At 38.5% G+C, this 19,468-nt stretch overlaps 2 protein-coding genes across 3 annotated transcripts in view; one reads left to right on the top strand and one right to left on the bottom strand.

The window, feature by feature from the left end:
• Nucleotides 1-310: 310 nt before the first annotated feature.
• Nucleotides 311-1,958, bottom strand: LOC132699232 (small ribosomal subunit protein uS4). 2 transcript variants are annotated; one of them, XR_009618484.1, is made up of 4 exons: nt 1,837-1,958; nt 1,260-1,496; nt 738-1,021; nt 311-520 (listed from the first exon to the last, which is right to left on the bottom strand). XR_009618484.1 is itself a non-coding variant. In XM_060665837.1 (4 exons), the coding sequence occupies exons 2-4, from the start codon at nt 1,480-1,482 to the stop codon at nt 349-351; spliced, it is 582 nt and encodes a 193-aa protein (XP_060521820.1). In that variant the 5' UTR covers nt 1,483-1,496; nt 1,837-1,958; the 3' UTR covers nt 311-348. The 2 variants fall into 2 exon arrangements, 1 of the variants encoding a protein (XP_060521820.1); XM_060665837.1 differs by having other exon boundaries at nt 835-1,021.
• A 314-nt stretch (nt 1,959-2,272) lies between these two features.
• Nucleotides 2,273-19,468, top strand: part of LOC132700159 (protein rhomboid-like) — a 152,754-nt gene continuing 135,558 nt past the window's right edge. The window contains exons 1-4 of the mRNA XM_060667320.1: nt 2,273-2,521; nt 2,980-3,232; nt 3,434-3,457; nt 3,509-3,673. Coding sequence (XP_060523303.1) covers nt 2,993-3,232; nt 3,434-3,457; nt 3,509-3,673 — 429 coding nt within the window. The 5' untranslated portion in view covers nt 2,273-2,521; nt 2,980-2,992. The remainder of the gene's footprint in view (nt 2,522-2,979; nt 3,233-3,433; nt 3,458-3,508; nt 3,674-19,468) is intronic.

Raw genomic sequence — 19,468 nt, 5'->3', positions numbered from 1 at the left:
CAATTAAATTTTGGTAGGAAAATGTTCAGATGTATTGATAAAATTGTCAGTCCTTATACAATCGTCGTTTCCGCGAGTACGCCCTTATAGGTTATAAATCGCTTGCAGAATATGCAATATTTCAAAAAATCCACGATTAAACCGGAAGAAACATCAGATATTGTTAAATCGCGTATTTACTTTTGTGGGAAAAAATTCACTGCTTTAAATGAAGTTGCGAAATGAATCAAAATTTTAAGCGCAGAATAAGATCCAATCACGTGTTCGTATTAACAAGATTAAGTTTTATTTAAATGAATAAACCAAATGATTTAATTTTTAGAATTTATTAACAAGATTAATAATAAATTAATCTTCCTCTTCTTCGCCGCCGCCACCACTGGCTCCCTTGCGAAGGTTCTTCCTCTTGACACGTCCAGCCCTACCACCACCAAATGGCGACTTCAGGGAGAAGTCAATGTGCTTTTGCGAGTCCAATCGTACAATGAACGATGGAATATTAACCACTTGCTTCCGAACCCTGCCAGAAAAATTAACCAATTAGTTTACTTCAAAAGTGACTAGGGTTAAAATTCCAGTGTCGCCTCACAAGGTACCCATCTGAATTACAATTAACTCAGATGGGGCATAAGTTGGTATCATTCCTCTGCGAGTATCTTTAGCACTATTTTAAGCATTACGTAACTTAACTAGTGACTCTAGACTCGGTACACACATTTTCACTACTCAATTTTTACCTGTCTCAATCGGACACCAAACGAGGCAAAAATTTCTAGGCATTAGTTGTTCAACTAAGTGGCCTGTATGATTACAACCAAATCACCAAATCATTACCGGATATGTCTTTGCCTAATCAGCACTCGAGCGTGATGGATCGATTTCGCCAGTCCCAGTTTGAACACTTGAGTCTGCAGCCGTCTCTCTAAGAAATCCTCAATTTTCAAACCCAAGACATAATCGAGCTTCATTCTGTTTTCATCTAGCACACCTATTCGCACCAACCGACGCAACAACGCATTGCCTGAAAAAGTAAACTTTTAAAGCAAAAGAAGAAATCTATAAACAAATGTGCATTATAAAATTAAATGTATCCAAACTTTCGGCACAGACAAAGTCATGAAATTGGCTGTAGTCTGTTTCCTAGCTGGACATAATCTTCCCCGTATTCAAATAAATTTGGCACTCCTAATAAGCATAATAACTCACTGGAGCGTGGCGAAGGGGTGCACGCACAACAGTAACTAAAATATGAAAAATACCTTCGAACAACCTCTTGGGGTCTTTTTCTTCCAAAGTAAGCAGCTCACGGGCAGCTTTACGGATTTTGGCCAGGGTTAGTTTTACTCTCCACACTTCACGTTTGTTACGAAGCCCGAAGGCGCCAATAATTTTTAATTCTTGGTCCAAACGCGCCTTTTCATAAGGCCGCCTTGGCGTTATGTATGTTTTAGAACATACTGACGGTATCCTGCCGTTCACCATGACGATAAATTAACCTATAACGAAAATTAAAAATGTTAAACACGCCATTGCTAACCTCGAAATTTAATGATGTAACCTTGCCATGAATCAGAAAGGCAAACGATTGGTGCCATCTGGGATTAAACATGGTATTCATATTGCCTTGAACGATTAAGAGTTTTATGAAACGTTTCACAAAAACTCCTTGCCCAGAGTACAAGGCTTTATACAATCAAAAATCCGTAAATATCTCGCCCATCCCATTTCTTTATGCCTTTTTTTTTTTAACAAATCCTCAAATATTTAATGACCAGGAATATTCAAATAATATTTTCCAAAATTTTTAACAATTTAAAATTTTGTAACATTACTCACCTCAAACACCCATTCAACAAAGTGGATCTTTATAAAAAGAATATTTCGCAGCATGCACTAACGAAGGTAAACTTCAATCCCCTCCACTTCACTCAGTGTCGCCAATTTGATGGCACAGAATACAAAAATTTATCCTTTCCTATTAAAAACCATTTGTATTTAATTAATACCATAATCCACATACATTCTGCACCAATTTATTAAAACAATTTAATTAATAAGGCATATTTAACATTCTATTTACAAACTTTTCCCATGTTTTGGCAACCACCAATACGCCGCAGAGATCGTACGGTTGCATACCATCGTGGAAGTGAACGCGCAATTTTTAAAACAATGAAAATCGATAGAAATTATGGATTTTTAAATTTTCCTCAGTGAGAAATGCCTGCATCCCCTTCGGGAGGGCGACCTCGTGTTTATATCGTATGTTTTTCGCGCAGAATCATGCGCTGAAAATCAGTGTCCGGAAAGGAAAGTGAAACTATGTCGACACAGACGTGATTGACCTGTTTTGTTATTGTCTAGCCCGTGGTTTAATTTTCGAACGCGAATGTTTTCGATTTTCGGTTTGTTTTATCCGACTCTGTTGGTCACATTGCGAGATAAAGGAAGTTTTCATCACGATGTTGTAGCAATTGGTTTTGTAAAATTTTCAATCCTTCTACGAAGTACTTAGAAACAGGTAGGTAGTTTGTGCTAAATTAAATTATTCTCGGCAGCTGCTAATAAAGTAACAAAATTGATGTATTAAAAAAAAACAGTTCATGTAAAATATACAAGGTTCTAATAAAAATGTGACTCATAAAACAATAAAGGAAATAGACATAAATACAAATTCCTAAACATTATTTTGACGTTACGTGTATCTCAAGCCTACAGCGCATAGAAAAATAGTTAGAGGGTACCTACATAGATTTGACCTTACTTTTGTAGTACCACGACATTAAATTTTAGGTGTAAACCGTGCTTAAAACCCTTAACAACGGGTCTAGTTTCACCCCCGACCGCGAGGTGGCGCAAATCCAACATTTATTTATGAAGTGTACGACAATAATCTTATGTACCGAACGGAACCTGTAGTTTTAAGCGGTCATTAGTGTTTTCGCGCGAATATTGAAATCCGTGCTGTTGAATTTCTAGCCGTCCGCATGCGATGCTATCACATCGCGCCTGGCCGCACCGCCTGTCGCCATCTGCCGCCCAATTTTATAGCACCGCGTTGGCGCATGCGCAGTCCGAGGAATCTGGCATCGAACCGGGCCACATAGCCACCATAACCGGCTCGTTCGTTTCTTTTGCGGGCAACGAACCCCTGGATCACTACGACACTGACCACACAGAATTGGGGAGCGAAGGTGACGACGCTGAAATCAGGAGGGACCTATTGCGAGATGTAGGTGTCGGAAACGTGATAAAATGAAAAACTGTACTCAAGCTTGACTTGCGTTTTGATTAGAAACCCAATCTCGTAGGTGCCTTTGCAAAGCTTGCGTATTGAATTTTCACTCGAACTAGGACGTTTACTGTTCCGTGACGCCATGCGGTTTTTGACGTAAAAGTATAAGCGCCAGTGTAACTTTTGTCGTATTTTCAGCAATGGAGGCAGTTTTTCGATAGGGTGAGTGAACGAATAGAAAAACTCGATCGTGGGCCAAACATGTCGTTCCAGTTTGATCCGGAAGGTTTCGGGGAGATTCCATGGCCAGACTTCTTGAGCGCGCTGGATCATCCGGAGTTCCGGGAGCGAGTGAACACAGGCAAACGGCAAATTTTGATGGAGAAAGCGCGGGTGGCGACCACCCCAGCAATAACGTTTCAAGACTTCGTCAACGTGGTGAGTTTTACGAGAATAATTTGCTATCGATAAGGACGCACCTTGCGTTGGGATGTAATAAAATCGTAACTTCACGGTTTCCACCTGTCGTCGACGCACGTGCGCGCCACCTGTCTTTAAATATCGCGTCGATTCATGCGTTTTACGTCCGCATAGTCGCGGGTAGTTTGATATTATGTTTATGCGACATTATTTATTAATTATAAGGCACAGAACACGGAGAGAAGAAAAAGAATTGTCGAACGCAAACTGTCATCGCATTTTTTCAAGGGCATGTAAACTTAATTTTTTCTTTCGTTGAAATAAGACAATAAACAGGGTCGAAATGTGGGTGAAAATGGCGTAATTGAAGTAGCGCAGTCGCAGTGTTTGCTGCTAATTACGTTAAACCGACAAGCGACGGAAAATATTTACACAAACGGGGTCGCCAACTGGCGGAATCCAACCCCGAAAGGAACAAACTTCCGGGCGCGCCGAACCCCCGTCTACAGAGCGGTTTGTTTTGTTTGCCAAATGCTCGCGAGGGAAAACATATGGCGGACCACGTGCCGGTGCTTATAGAGCAAACGCAGACACACACACACACACGCACACAATCAAAATTAAGAACCCTCAGGGATACCTACCGGCGACGGCAGGTGGTAGAAAACAAACAAAGCCGCAATTGAATATAAATCGTCGAAAATGGCGAGGAAACAACCTATGTGTACGCGTTGGAACCACAAGTTTCGCGAAAATGTTTTTCTTAAAATATTGTTTGCCATATTTTGTTATTAAACTTATTCTACGAGACCAGTTATATATCTACGGGGTGTTTATTTAAGTACTTTTGTAAGGTTTAGAGAAATATTATCAAAAATTGTGTTTGCCTCATTGAAAGTGGGAAAAAAGAACTTTTTCAATTGTTTACGAAATCGTTAAACGAAAAAAGGCAACATTTTGGAAAATTTACTTTTATAAATTCGGTGATTTGTTTGTTTTTTAAAAAGGTTTTGACTGATGAGAAATCTCTAATTTTGTTGTTTTCTTGGTTTTATTTACTTCAGAATAGTTAAGGAACTCTGGAACTGACCTTGTAGTTGTCCCTGCTTGTAGTCCTTGGATTTTCCACTCACCGTATAAAAGAACTAGTCTAGGTACTGCTTATGGCCCTTACAAAAGAGAGATGCATTATTGAATTGTGTTAATTGTGAATAATACTAGAGTTTAAGTGCTTGTATTTCTTGTTTCTCGCGTTCCAAGTTTTTATCCCTTTCTTTGAAGTTAAAGTTTCCTGTTTTGATTTCATGTGCTAATTAATCCGTACAAAATTATCTCGGTGTCTGCCAAACATCGAATTAAAAGAGAAAATAAATGATAAAAAGTAAACCGTGTAATACTTATAAGAAAAAACATATCTAATGAATGCAGTATTATTTTGCATTATTATTTATGCAAAACGAAAAAAAAACTTTGAAAAGAGCGTAACTAGAAACTGATTGTACATAACGACATAATCAATAATCTATCTAGAATTAAATTTTGCATGGCACCATGCAATAACATTCGAAAAAATGATATTTGGACACCCTGTGAGCGAAAGGACGATATTCTTATCTCTCAAAATTTTTAAATTAATCAAGATATCTAAGAAATTATTTGGATTAAGTACAGGAAAATCTTAAGGAACCTAACCATGAAAATTTTCCAGAAATCCAAATTTTATACCGGGGGTTCCATTTAAGATAAGAAATTTAGGTGCTGTGAGATATTTATTCAATGACAAGTACTTTCTTTTTACTTTTTATAAAACTTCTGGATTTCTCCTGCGTCGGTTTTTGTTGACTCGACTTCTTCAGAGCTTGACTGAAACTGGCTTGGAATTTAGTCTCTACCTGCTTTTATATTGTATGAGGAGCGGGGCATAAACACAGTCTCGGATGACTGATTCCCATATTGGCGACAGGTAAAGATCTGAGTCGCGGTTAAGATTGTTAGGTTGCTTATAGATTTCTATAGACTCTGGCATTTTTCGTTGGTAGAAGAATTGATTACATGAAAGAATTTTAGTGTTATCGAATAAAATTTTATGTCCGGTTTCGTGATTGTGTTTGGTAATTTGCGTTTATTTGTCTTAGTCTTAAGGCTCTTTAATGTTCTTTGAGCCTAGTTGCGGTCTCTCCATTTGCCGCATACGCATGGAATGCTGTAAACTCCTGGCATCTCAAATGGAATTTTGTCTTTGACGGATCGAAGATGTTGAGAGATTTTTGGACAAGTAGTAAGTCTGATTTTGATGTTATATTTCTGTGGCAAGTGGTAAATCTGGTTTTAACGTTATACTTCTTTAGAACTTTTGATATGTGGTCAGTGATATTTTGAATGTAAGGAAGGACAACAGTGGCAAGTATGGGATTGCTTTCGGCTTCATTGCTATTGGAAGGTGAAGTGTATTTTGTGATGGAACGCTTAATATCTTCAATTTGAATATTATTAGAGAGAAGAGCAGAGGTAAGGTGTTTTCATTCTGGGTTCAATGAGTCGGGCTGAGATAGTTTTAAGGCTCTGTAAACAAGAGAGTTTAAAACTGATGATTTTTGGGCCGGATAGTGATGTGACAATGCATTAAGATTTCGGTCTGTGTGCGTAGGTTTTCTGTAAACACAATGACCCAATGTTAGGTCTGAGTTTCTATTGATAAGAGAATATCTAAGAATGTGAGGTTGTTGTTAGTTTCTATTTCAATGGTAAAACGTATGTTACGATGTAGTTTAAATGTCCAAGAAAATTTACTAGGGATTCCTGACCATGAGGCCAAATAACAAAAGTATCATGGACTTAACGTTTTCATAATTTTGGTTTTAGATGGAAGGTGTCTAGAACTTTCTTCTCAAAGGCTTCCTTCCATAAATACATTAACTATGACTGGTGATGGTGGAGAATCTATAGCTGTTCCCGACGTTTGTTCAAAAATTTGACCGTTATAAGAAAAATATGTTCCAGACAAGCATTTTTTAATTTGGTTCCAGATTCTCGGATTTTAATATATCTGAAATGATGGTGAGAGTTTCAGGAATAGGAACTTTAGTAAAGAGGCATTCTACGTCGAGACCAACCAGAATATCTTGTATATCTAATGTAATGCTTTTTATTGGTTCAGTGAAGTGAAAGGAATTAAGTACGAAACTGTCAGTTTTCCCTGTAAAGGATTTTAATAAGGTAGCTAGATGTTTCGCTAGAGAATATATTGGAGAACCAATGGTGCTAACAATAGGCCGACTGGGGTAATCCTGGTTTGTGAATCTTTGGGAGCCCGTAGAGATGAGGAATTTTAGAGTCATGAGGGGTGGCAGATTTTTTTACGGAGTCTGATAGAGAAGAACCCTTTACTAAAGTTCCTATTCGTGAAACTCTCACCATCATTTCAGAATTAAATCTGAGAATCTGGAACCAAACGTATTTTTCTTATAAGGGTCAAATTTTTGAACAAACGTCGGGAACAGCTATGGGTTCTCCATTATCACCAGTCATCGCGAATATATTTATGGAAACCTTTGAAAAGAAAGCTCTCGACACCTTCCATCTAAAACCAAAATTATTGAAACGCTACGTCGATGATACCATTGTTATTTGGCCTCATGGTCAGGAATCTCTTGTAGATTTTCTTAGACATTTAAACTCTATACACCCTAACATAACACAACATAACATTTTGTCATTAGAAAATCAGACCTGGGTCATTATGTTTACAAAAAACCTACGCACACAGACCGATATCTTAATGCATTGTCACATCACCATCCGGCCTAAAAATCATCGGTTATCAACTCTCTTGCTTACTCTCTTGCTCTTACTGAACCCAGAATGAAAACACCTTACCTCTGCTCGTCTCTCTAATAATTTCCACATTAAAGATATTAAGCGTTCCATCCCAAAATACACTTCACCACAACCTTCTAATAGCAATAAAACCGAAAGCAATCCCACACTTACATTCAGACATTCCTTACATTCAAAACATCACTGACCTCAAAGATTTACCACCTGTCCAAAATCTCTCAACATCTTCGACCAAACAATATAAAAGCAGGTACAGAGTAAAATGAGATCCAGTTTCAGTCAAACTCTGAAGAAGGCAACAGGATGATTGGCGAAACGTCAGCAAGGTCGACTCAACAAAAACCGACGCAGGAAGAATCCAGAAGTTTTATAAAAAGTATTACAGTAGCCTGTGGAAGTTTCTTTGAAAAAAATTAACAAGTATTTTCATTCAATGCACATTCACATTCATATCAAGTAACCTATTTTGGAGATATAACAGAATCCCGCAATAGTGAGCGATCCTGTATATATAGGGGACGGAAACGGGTGGCGTAATACGCGAGAACGGGAAGAAGATGATTGGGTTTCAGCACACGCCGCGCGCGATCGAGGGGATAAGCCGCCCGGAATGCCGGATACGTCTCCCATTGTCTTTTTTTTTATTCAATACGCGATACGAATAACGCGGATGGCCCCCGCCTGAGGACAAAAAAAATGCGCGCACAGGAAACACCGTTCAACGCGCGCCGCTCAATGGCCACGAGGGCGAATAAGAATGACGAAGAAGAACTTGGTCGGCTCGTGGCCAGGAAGTCGTACCCCGAAACCGCCGTTTCCGCTCCAGCGATGCCAACTCGCGGGTTACGAAATCTGCGGCACTGCTCCCTACTTGGTTTAATCGTTTCGGACAAAGAAAGTGTCTCGAGGCAATTGAAACACCTGCCCCGCGAGATCTTGGATACGGGACGTCTCACGGTTGATGCAACTTTAAACGTGTTTGAAAAACGAGACGATCTGTTCTTAGCGTTTGCTGTTTGCCGACGACAAAAATACTAGAGAAGTAAAATCAGTATATTGAAATAAACAGAAGAAAATCTTTTATCATAATGACACGTGGATTCTTCTTCTTCAGGTGCCTATTCGTTGTTCAAGGCTGCTCTTAATAATTCAGTGGTTGTTTTGGTTAGTTAAGTTCTTCAACCATGATATTCTTCGTCTTCCAAATCCTCTCTTACCGTAAACTTTTCCTTGGAGTATTTCTTTGAGAAGGTGGTATTTGCTGTCGTTTCGCATTATATGGCCATGGCCTAAGTACTCAAGTTTTCTTCTCTTTATAGTGCTTGTTACTTCCTTTTCCTTGTTCATTCTCTCCAGCACTGACTCATTTGATACTCTGTCCAGCCATGAGATCCTCAGAATTCTTCGGTAAAGTTTCCAGCCTTTTTTGTGTTGCCTCGGTCAGTGCCCACGACTCCACCCCGTAGAGGAGTGTCTTAAGAGTCTGATTTTAATGTTCACGTCTAGATTGTGGCTTTTAAAAAGCTTTGACCTTTTGATAAAAACTTGTCTTGCTTTTTCTATTCTGCACTTAATATCTTTAGAGTGATCCCATTTTTCATTAATTGTCGTTCCCATATAAGAGAACTTAGGAACCCGTTCCACTGATCTCTCTCTAATAAACAGTTGACAGTTTTGGATATTTTGTTTAGTTATTATCATGAACTTGGTTGTTCATGCTTAGGCCATATTGGTCACTGGCGTTGTTTATCCTGTTCATTAAATTTTGCAAGCTGTTCAAACTATCAGCGAATACAGCAGTGTCGTCTGCATATCGAATGTTGTTAATACGTTCTCCGTTCAGTAGAATTCCATTGACAATATTTTCCAAGGCTGTAGCGAATATTTCCTCCGAGTTCAAGTTGAAGATGAAAGGAGAAAGAATTCAGTCTAACGCCAAGTTGTATTGCTTATCTGTATCAGACTGATGATAGCTGCTTGATTTCAGTATAAGTTTCCTATGATTCTAATATCCTTGTCATCCATTCCAGTAATTTTCAATACTTGCATCATCTTTTCGTGTTGTACCTTCTCAAACGTGGATTAATGAAGGTTATATAGTTATATATTTTATATAGTATCGAAAATATATCCATCAGTGCTCGCCAAGCTTTCACGGGTAATAAGATGCCTTCAGGAAAAGCTTTACGTAGCCATAGAATCGTCCGTAGTGGAAGGGATTTTTAAAAGATTTGAAGATAATTTGGCAAACTTTTGGGTTTAGCAAATTTACATAACGTCATATTATGAAATAGGTAGTGCAATATATGCATACCGCTATATCGTTTTCAATTAAATCATACGGAACCCATATGGCCGCAAGTAGCAAGACACCACACGATGTTCAAAATGAAACTATTGTTTGATCAGAGAACTGGCGAGACGCAGTCCAGTATGTCATTAAGGAAGTGAAGATAATGTAGGATTCATGACTAATTATATCGTCAAGAGGAGATGACGAAGAATATTACGATTTTTTATAATTTACCTTTTATATAAAGTTTAATAAAATAAAAACAACACAATAAAAAAGTAACATGACTTAAGTTTTATCGAAAAGTATTTTTTTTTTATTTATTTATTTATTATAATCCAATCCTGGAAGCACTTTCCGTTATAAGTGGGTTCTTCCAGCGATTTTTTCTTTGTATCCTCAATCGTTCCAAACCTCCTTCCTTTCATGAATTTGTTGAGTTTTTAAAACAGGAAAAGGTCGGATGAGGGCATATCCGGTGAATATGATGATTGTGGTTTTGTTTTTGACCAAAAACTTAGACACACTCAACGATGAGTGCGCAGGTGCATTATCATAATGAATGTTTTACCATAATTCCGAACGTTTTCTTCGTATTGCTTGTCACAAACCGCGCATAACTTCAAGGTAATACTCTTTATTGACCGTGCCATCTTGTGGTAAGAACTCTTGATGAACGATGTACGATAATCGAAGAAAACAGTAAGAAAAATCTTGACATTTGGTCCAACTTGAAGTGCTTTTTTCGGTCTTGGTGATTCTAAGTTCTTCCATTGTGACGACAGTTATGAACTTCTTGAGCATATCAGGATCATTATTGATGTCGTTGAACCGCGATGCTCGTTCGATGGTCCTTTTGTTCAAAATTAACCAGTTTCGGAACAAATTTTGTAGGTTTCTAGCCCCAAAATTTCGGAAAACATTAAATGGAGTCGATAGAGATGCCGACGTCTTTAGCCACTTCTCTAATAGTGATTCGACGATTTTTCAACATCATTTGTTTCACTTCTTGAACGCTTTCATCAGTTTTTGACTTGCTTCTAGGCCGTCTTGGAGCAGCTTATAAACATTTTTTGGTCCAAAGTATATTCACCATAAGCCGTCGTCAACATTTCAAGTGTTTTGCAGCACTGTACATAAAATTTTATGCAATTAATTTTTTTTGACAGCACACAAAACACGCCTGCCTACATAAACAGCAGGGCATTCTGCAAACTTGAACTGGTTTAAACCAGAAGATGGCAAAAGGGACATGTTACTTGTAGATACTGTTTCTGCATGGAACTCGTCAAAAGGAAATTTACATCTGTTAACGAATTTGTGATATATTTTATTAACATAGTGTAAGTAATAGATTATTATTAAAAGTTTTTCTAATGCTTAAGAGGGAGTATTTGGTTTAAATTGCATAATATTGCCTATGGCAGAAGATTCCTCAAATAGACTATAGGTGTAGCACATCTTGGCGACCTGTATTTTGGCAACAAGGCGTTAAAAATTCAGCCCTGTATCATTGAAAACAAGACAACCTAGGCACATAACTATAAAGCAAGTATCGTTTGTTCGTTGAAATCTATGCTCAGGCCGAGTCTGAATCACCCTGTACAATAGACAACCGCCGCGATATCAAACCGAGATCTTGTTTGTAATCCCCAACAAAAACGAGATTAAATAACCAGACACCGTCCGGCAACTGTTAAATTTCACGACCGTGAGGCAATTCGATATCGCATTAGGTACCACGGGGGTGTAAAATGGAGCACGCGCCCCCGTATAGGGCCAAGCAGATGCCAAGCCTGACAAACACACCACCACCGGTCGGCCGGTGTCAGATAACGACTTTCCCAGGACCGTACTCGCCCCAGTTCCTCTAGGCCCTTCGCCGCGGATTCAATTAAGGGACGGAGCCGTCCCTACGACGAATCTGTAATTGTTCTTCGACACCTGGCGTGATGGTGCTGATGATGGTGGGCGCTGCGCCCCGTATGCCTTTTGTACCTGCCGATTGGAGGTGGGTCTGAAAGGGCAGCGCGCGGAAGCCTGAAGCCTGGACATGTTCGAGGGCGTTTTAAATAATAATAATGATCTTTATTGTCTAACAGATAAACATCAATTTAGAAAACAATTTCATCTTAAGAACTATAAACTATAACTGTAATAAGTATTCAACTATATTCACTCAAGCAAAGTAATAGTTAAACATACAATCCATTATAGTATTTCAAATTTTTGTTTAATTAATGTGGTAAACTACGATAAAAACGTCAATATTATTCCAGAAGTCATTCAATAACTTCATCAACTGATAGAGAGGATCTTTGATCAAACAAATGGTTCTTGGAGGTACTAGGTGAAATACAGGTGATGCGCTAACAGTCCTTGAAGGAACATAAAAGCTGGCTCAGGGCAATCCGCTAATGAATTGCAAAGTTTATATTAAAACTGAAATGTAACTCTTACGATTCAACAGTGAAGGAACCTTGAACATTAGTAATAAATCATTCTGTGGCAGCCGAGTAAAAATTTCAAAAACTTTCTCCGTACGTTTGTGGTGTACTTGCCAAATATTGGTTGCTTACACTGTTGCACTCTACATTCGAGTGCATTTAACTATAGTATAACAGTTTTAAAGTATGTTCCCAGCATTTTGACTGCACCTGAGTCAAACGTTACACCCTTATAGTTATAGTATCAGTTTTGTTTAAAAATTTCATTGCGAAACATTTATCTATATTCAGGGATAGGTTATTAGAAGTACGCTAAGAACAATAATCTCCAAATCATTTTACAGAGACAGACAAATCGACCACACTATCAATTATCATCAATTTCACATCATTAGCAAAGAGTAAAATTTGACCTGGGGAACGCCGCTCCTAGACATGAACCTAAGCGATGAGTAACCGCGAAACTCCACATACTATATTCTATATAGATATGACTTTATGAATGCCACCGGATCATCACAAAATCCCTCAGTTTAGGGAGCCGTACAGTGTGTTCCATCCGGCCAAAGGCTTTTGAAAAGTACCTATAGCACATCTACCGGTCTACCGTCGTCCAAAGCATTAGCAGTGATTTCTGTACAGCAAGCAAAATACAGATGGTGTTTCGACCTTTAAAGTTGTTTGTGGGTTACCAAGTGTTTCATTTGGCTGAAAATACTCATATACTCATGCAGCGATATGTCGAAAGCTCCCCGGTTTGTTGCTAGGGCTAAGTTAAAAATAAGAGGCTTGGGTTTAACCAAAGCATGTACGCTCGCATAACCAAACAAGGGACTTTGTTAGGACCACAAGATCCTTTCTTCTCAACGCCTTAGAATAAATCACATTTATTTGAAAAAAAATCAAACAATCAGATGTTTTATAAATAAATTTTTAGAAAACATCGAGCTGGACCAACTTTTTCGCATGCTCTGGGTTAGTTGCGACTGAGAGCTAAAGGACTGGAAAAATGTTTACACAGAAATTTCCTTTTTTTTTAAAAAAAAATTCTGATATTCCAAGAAATTACATCACAATACCTTTAAATTTTTCGATCTTCTTCAAAACACCCTAAAATACCTATATCTTTTTTCCTCCCTTCTTCTCATGGTCTATGATATCTTCTGTTGATTACTTTTTTTTTTAATTTTTTATTTTTTTCCTTACTTTATCTAGGCCAGGCATCCTGTTCATTTCTCTTTTTCTTCGCAAAATTGCTTTAGTTGAATTAGTTCATCTTCTATTGACGCGTTGAAGCGTGTGGGCTCAAAAGTCGCCGACTATTGGGACCATTTTCTTTGAACATACGAGGGTTCTTTTGTTTTTTTTTGTTTGATCAATCAGTACTTACAATTAATACAAACCGTACAGAAAACAATAGAACAATGGCAGTTCGCCCTTGGCAACCAAAGTGGGTCCGATTTCAAAATACTACGACCCCTTCTTGTCTCTCGAGAGTATTGGCATTCGTTTGTTTCGATGGGAAGTCGACTTTGCTGCCTGGATTCGTTTCGAAGGCCTTTTGTTTGATAATTTCTTTCAAGTTTGATCTTAACATTGGGTTGAAGGTATTGAAGTCGAAATAAGCTCTTAACAGTAAAAGCTCGACAACGTTTTCGTATGAAGAGCAAAATTTAATCTTTCCAATGCTAATGTTGCTGTTATTATTGCAGTCGGATAACATCGTGGTGTTCTTCAGCTGGTATGGAGAGTTGGTAGGCATTAGTGTTTGGAAAACGTTATTTACAAAGAAAATTGCACAAAGTGCAGGTTAGTGAGTGAAATGTGGAGACATCATTTTTTAATATAATGGTTACACTACATTATTTAATAGCTATATGGTGTGTACGTATCAATGCAGACTCAAATAAAAACAGGTCAGATGACCACAAAAATCACAAAAAACGCAAGAATTTGTCCAAGTTAGTGACGTTGAATTTGCATATTAGAAGAGTTCCAAGCACAAACCTTAAGGATGAAACGTTAATCAGGTATCAGTCTGTAAATAACTTTGGACTGAAGAAGAAGAATGTAAGTTTGAAGAATGCAACAGTCTTCATGATGAGCATCCAGAATTGAGTTGTGAGGAGGGGGGACCATAGTGGCGAAACCATCTGAGAAGAAGATCTGTACTAGACTTCTGAATTGATTTACAATTATTTTTTTGGGTTATATTTGTTGAGTTGTTTGTTAAAATGTCGATCTAGACAGCAAACGAATATATTAAAAAAAGTCTTATATCGACATACTCTAGCCAATTCACGAGTCTATGCTCTGTTTTTTAATCATTATTGAATTGTAAAACTTAGTGGTTTTAGCCGTGTTCCATAGGCGTAGTATTTGTAGCTATGATGATTGCCAAAGGTCCCGAGAGTGACAGGTACCCGTGACGTAGTCTTTAAAATTAGAATTATACTTACTTTCCTGAATTTCGAATATGACTAAAGTTGGACATTCAACAATATACCCAAGATAAACGCGACCCCGTGGATTCACCAAATAGAAGCACAGGAACAAAATAAACCGTAATAACTACCTTGGACACGGGAATGTCTGAAATGAAAAAGGATGACTTCATTCCACCTAAGAATAAATTGTGGAAATTTTTGAAGGAAATGAATTTTCATCGTGAAAAAACTTAAAACAGAAAATCACAGTAAATAGAGAAAGACCGACAACTATTGACGACGACGATGTTCTGAGAAGAATTAGTCACTTTCAAAGAGATACGGGGAATGGAGTAAATCTGGATAAAGGAGCCGATATACCATTTATAAATTTAAAAAGCGCGATGCATAGAATAAAAGTATCCTGGGAAAAAGGTAAGGTAAGAATTGTCAGCGATGGATTTTTTAAATAATAACATTTATTACGATTATTCTGGTTTGGTATTATACTAATGAGCTAATAAGCACCTAACTCGTCTTTCTATTGTATACAGATTAATGTGACCGCAAGTTAGGAATTATGGGAGATGTGTAAAAACTGAAATACGGAATTTATCGGAAGCTATCTGAACTGAACGATATATTCCTTAAGTTGTCCGATGCGATTCGAACGGCATTAAACGAACGAAACCCATCTGAGCGTCGACGATAATAAGATTAATAACACATCGAATGATTGTTCTTATTGTTGTTCTCACGCACGCGTGTTTTATTTTCCCACGTGGAAGTCGACGCGGCCGCCACCGGCGGCAGCTGCTTCATTGTTACTCGCGGGTTAATTAAAACCCATTCAGACGGTAATATGTGCGCCGGTCGCGCGGAATACGAAAATAAATATCTTTTATTTATGGCTTGGGCGCGATTTGCAAACAATTGTTCTATACGGGAGCCATCGGCCGCGATCGCTTTCAGTCATCTTCAGTCTGCTCCCAGTCGGATCCGTTTAATTTTCAAGTCGGCGACGCGTATGCGAATCCGAAGCGACCGCGCGGATGGTCTCGCCCGTCCAAGGCGAGAAGTCACCAATAGGGAACTTCAACAAAACGTTAATTCGAAAAATATTGCTTTTAGAAGTAAGTTTATACTATTAAAAGAACCAGATTTAACAAAAACAGTAATTTCGTAGTTCAATGTAACAAATATATTGTTTTTGTGTTGCTTCCATTATTAACATGTAAACCACGAATACAAACTGATGTAAATAATATAATTCTCGGCCTATAACCTGAGAATAACACTAAAACATGTCGCCATAACACTCGAAAAGCAGCGGTATGACGTCACGATCATTCCTGCGCGTTTAGGGTCTTTTAAAAGGAATTGCCGGGTGTCACAACTTGAATTATTTATTGCAAGTTAAATGTTGGGTACTGAGCATTGATATTTGGTATGCGTTATTTGCATACATAAACAAAAATGTTAAAGAAATAATAGGTAATGTTCAAGTTCCCTATTCTCACCATTTTTGTTGGTTTGTTCCATAGAAAAACTGATCGAAAAAAGGAGTTGTAGATTGCGTAGCAAATCTTTTGATACTGCTGATCTAAATAATTCAATTGACAATAGACCAAACCATTCTCGAAGATTGCGGAACCAAGAGATTCTTCGGCGCCCTACACTTCGTCTATCTACAATTTTGCCCTCTATAATGAGTTTCAGCAGCTCATATCTTGTACCGCGTGATACAGGGTGCGGCAAAAAGGTAGGCAGGATTTCAAATAGTGGTTGTGATGGCAGTGCAGGAATTAAGTGCAAGAGATTTTGAAACCCGTACAAATTTATGCCGAGATATTCTTCAAAACATTCCCAGAGGCGCTGTATTCATGTCTAGCGATGAAGCTCACTGTCACCTCTCGGGTACCGTAAATAAGCAAAATTTCCGTTATTGGTTAGCAGATAGTCCACAGGAATTTCATGAGCAACCTCTTCACAGTCCAAAAGTCGCCGTCTGGTGTGCAATCGCGGAGTTCGGCGTGTGGGGTCCTTACTTTTTCGAAGAAGATGGAATAACGGTAACAGTCAATGGAGATCGATATTTTAATATGCTTAACAATTTCCTGCGTCCAAAAGTGAACGAGTTGAACAACGATCAAAGAGAACATCTTTGGTTCCAGCAGGATGGTGCTACATCGCGTCGTTCACTAAATCTTCTTCAAGAAGTGTTCCTAAACAAAATGGTGTCTTTACGGGGTGATCTTGGCTGGCCGCCACGTTTGCCTGATTGGTCGCCTTCCGACTTTTTTCTTTGGGGTTACCTGAAAGCGAGAGTTTTCACACATCGTCCGTGGACTTTGGAAGAATTAAAGACAGCCATAAGACCAGAAATTGCCTCAATTCCCCAAGAAATGATCCATCGGGTAATGATGCGCTTCCTCGAGAACCTACAAGAGTGCATCGACAATAGTGGCCGTCATTTAAAAGACATCATTATTAAATTAAAAAGATTCTATGTTCTCAATTAGCAGCTTACTTCGGACACAACCGTTTGTTGTATCCGGCCCAGTTTGGGTTTAGACGTGGTAAATCGACTTGTGGAGCGATTAGTAGAGTTCTTGACCAGGTATACGCAGCTTTTGAAAGCAGAGAGTACTCCGACACAGTCCTATGCGATCTTTCGAACGCGTTTGACTGCGTGGGGCATCCTGTTCTTCTGAGTAAATTGCAGAGGTATGGTGTGGATCCCTCATCGGTTGGATTCCTTCAAAGTTATCTTTTCAACAGGAGGCAGGTCGTGGTCCTGAATGGAAAATTATTGCAAATTAGAGTTGTTGAACATGGAGTACCCCAAGGATCCATTATGAGTATGTTGCTGACATAGTTTGTACATCGTTCGCTGATGATACTACCTTTTCTGGTCGAAGTCATTCTGAGAACGACTTGGTGCACAGAATGGAGAGGGCACAGTCTGGGGCTAGTGAATGAATCAATGAATCAAAAACACAACAAATTATATTTTCTTTACGCGAGTCAACATTCAACGATCCATTACATATGAACTGTCTTGGAGTTCTGCTTGATCTGAAATTGACGTTCTAGCAATAATATGGTTTTTATGAGAAACTCTCTAGGGTGGTGTACTTGTTGCACGGTTTGGTCGGCGAGGTCTCTCAAAGTATAGTCAGAATGGTCTATTTTTCACTCTTTCAGGGATTATTTAGCTATGCAATTTTGGTTTGGGGTCACTCCTCATATACCGAAAGAGTTTTTTCGATACAGAGGCGAGCCATCAGGGCGATGACGCAGATGAATTTTAGGGATGACGTAAGAGCAAAGTTTAAAGATCTCCAAATATTAACTATTCAATGTTATTATATTTATTCGGCATAAAAGTATACTAAAAGCAACCAGGATCAATATCCCCTTCATATCAATGTTTGCTACCATCCCACCAGAAACAGAAATGATATGTTGATTAACTACTCAATAATTGCAAAGACTAGAAATTATAAAAACTATTATGGACCTAAATTCTTCAATCTATTACCTCTAAGCGTCAGAGAGCTGCTATTTTTAGATATTCTTATCAATAGAAAATCAGACCTAACATCCGGCCCAAAAATCATCGGTTATCAACTCTCTTGTTTACAGAGCCGTAAAGCTATCTCACCCGAGTCACTGAACCCAGAATTAAAACAACTTACCTCTGCTCTTCTCTCTAATAATTTCCACATTAAAGATATTAAACGTTCCATCAAAAAATACACTTCACCACAACCTTCCAATAGCAATGAGACCGAAAGCAATCCTACACATGCCACTGTGGTCCTTCCTTACATGCAAAACATCACTGACCACATATCAAAAGTTCTAAAGAAGTATAACGTTAAAACCAAACAACCTAACAATCTCACGCGCGACTCAGGCCTCTACCTGTCACCAATATGACTGTGTTTATGCCCCTTATTTAGGTCTGCCCCCCTCAAACAATATATAACCAGGTACAGAGTAAAATACAAGCCAGTTTCAGTTAAGCTCTGAAGAGGCCAGTGAGGAAGTTTCTTTGAAAAATTTGCACTTTAAATAGAGCATCCCTTATATTATAGCATTTTTAGAGTCCATCATTAAAATAAATGTGTGTTCAATTATGTTTTCTAATCCTAATGTAATAACTTTAAGTGGGTGTAACTTGATACCAAATTTTTTAACTTACCACGGAATGTACTTTTCGAATGGTGGTAGGGTGTCCTATTGTGGTCAATTGACCACTTCTTAATTGACTAGTATAATGTAGTAGTAGTAGTGTAGAGTGTTTAACAATAATAACCTATAACCTATAACCCTCTTCAAGGAATACCCGAATACCATACTACGCGATTCGGGGAATCCCAATAAAAATATCCACTCTATTTAGTTCCTGTGGAAGTTTCTTTGAAAAAAGTCTTTATTACTGTTTACACCATAGATTTTTTACGTATGCTTAACCCTGAAACTTGGTCCTGCTGAACGGAATCTTTCCTTTCGTTACTCCGGGTCATTTGTACATTGACTTTAATGATGTTAAGAGTGCAAATCATCGGGACCCGTCATTCACGGAGTTTCCATTCGAAATTTCGACGTACTGCCCGTTTATGGTACGCGGCACGTGCGGTCCACCCCACTTCCGTCGGAAGTACTCACCGTCGCGAACGCCAGCGGCCGCGGCGATCCAAATGGAATTTTAATTGAGCATTTCATAACGTTATAGCGGATACAATGGTTAATTCGTATAATGGCACCAGAAAATTGCCTCGTATGCGCGTACCTACTGGAT

Source organism: Cylas formicarius, unplaced genomic scaffold (assembly GCF_029955315.1).
Source record: "Cylas formicarius isolate icCylForm1 unplaced genomic scaffold, icCylForm1.1 PGA_scaffold_3__17_contigs__length_32017465, whole genome shotgun sequence".
Lineage (NCBI taxonomy): Eukaryota > Metazoa > Arthropoda > Insecta > Coleoptera > Brentidae > Cylas > Cylas formicarius.
The sequence above is the reverse complement of the archived record's forward strand: the minus strand, read 5'-3'. Positions and strand labels throughout refer to the sequence as shown.

Coding starts and splice junctions, on each gene's coding strand:
- LOC132699232 (XM_060665837.1), bottom strand. CDS start 1,482: ATGGTGAACGGCAGGATACCGTCAGTATGTTCTAAAACATACATAACG. Junction 1,022..1,259: donor CCCCAAGAGGTTGTTCGAAG/GTATTTTTCATA, acceptor TTACTTTTTCAG/GCAATGCGTTGTTGCGTCGG. Junction 521..834: donor ATTAGGCAAAGACATATCCG/GTAATGATTTGG, acceptor TTTTTCTGGCAG/GGTTCGGAAGCAAGTGGTTA.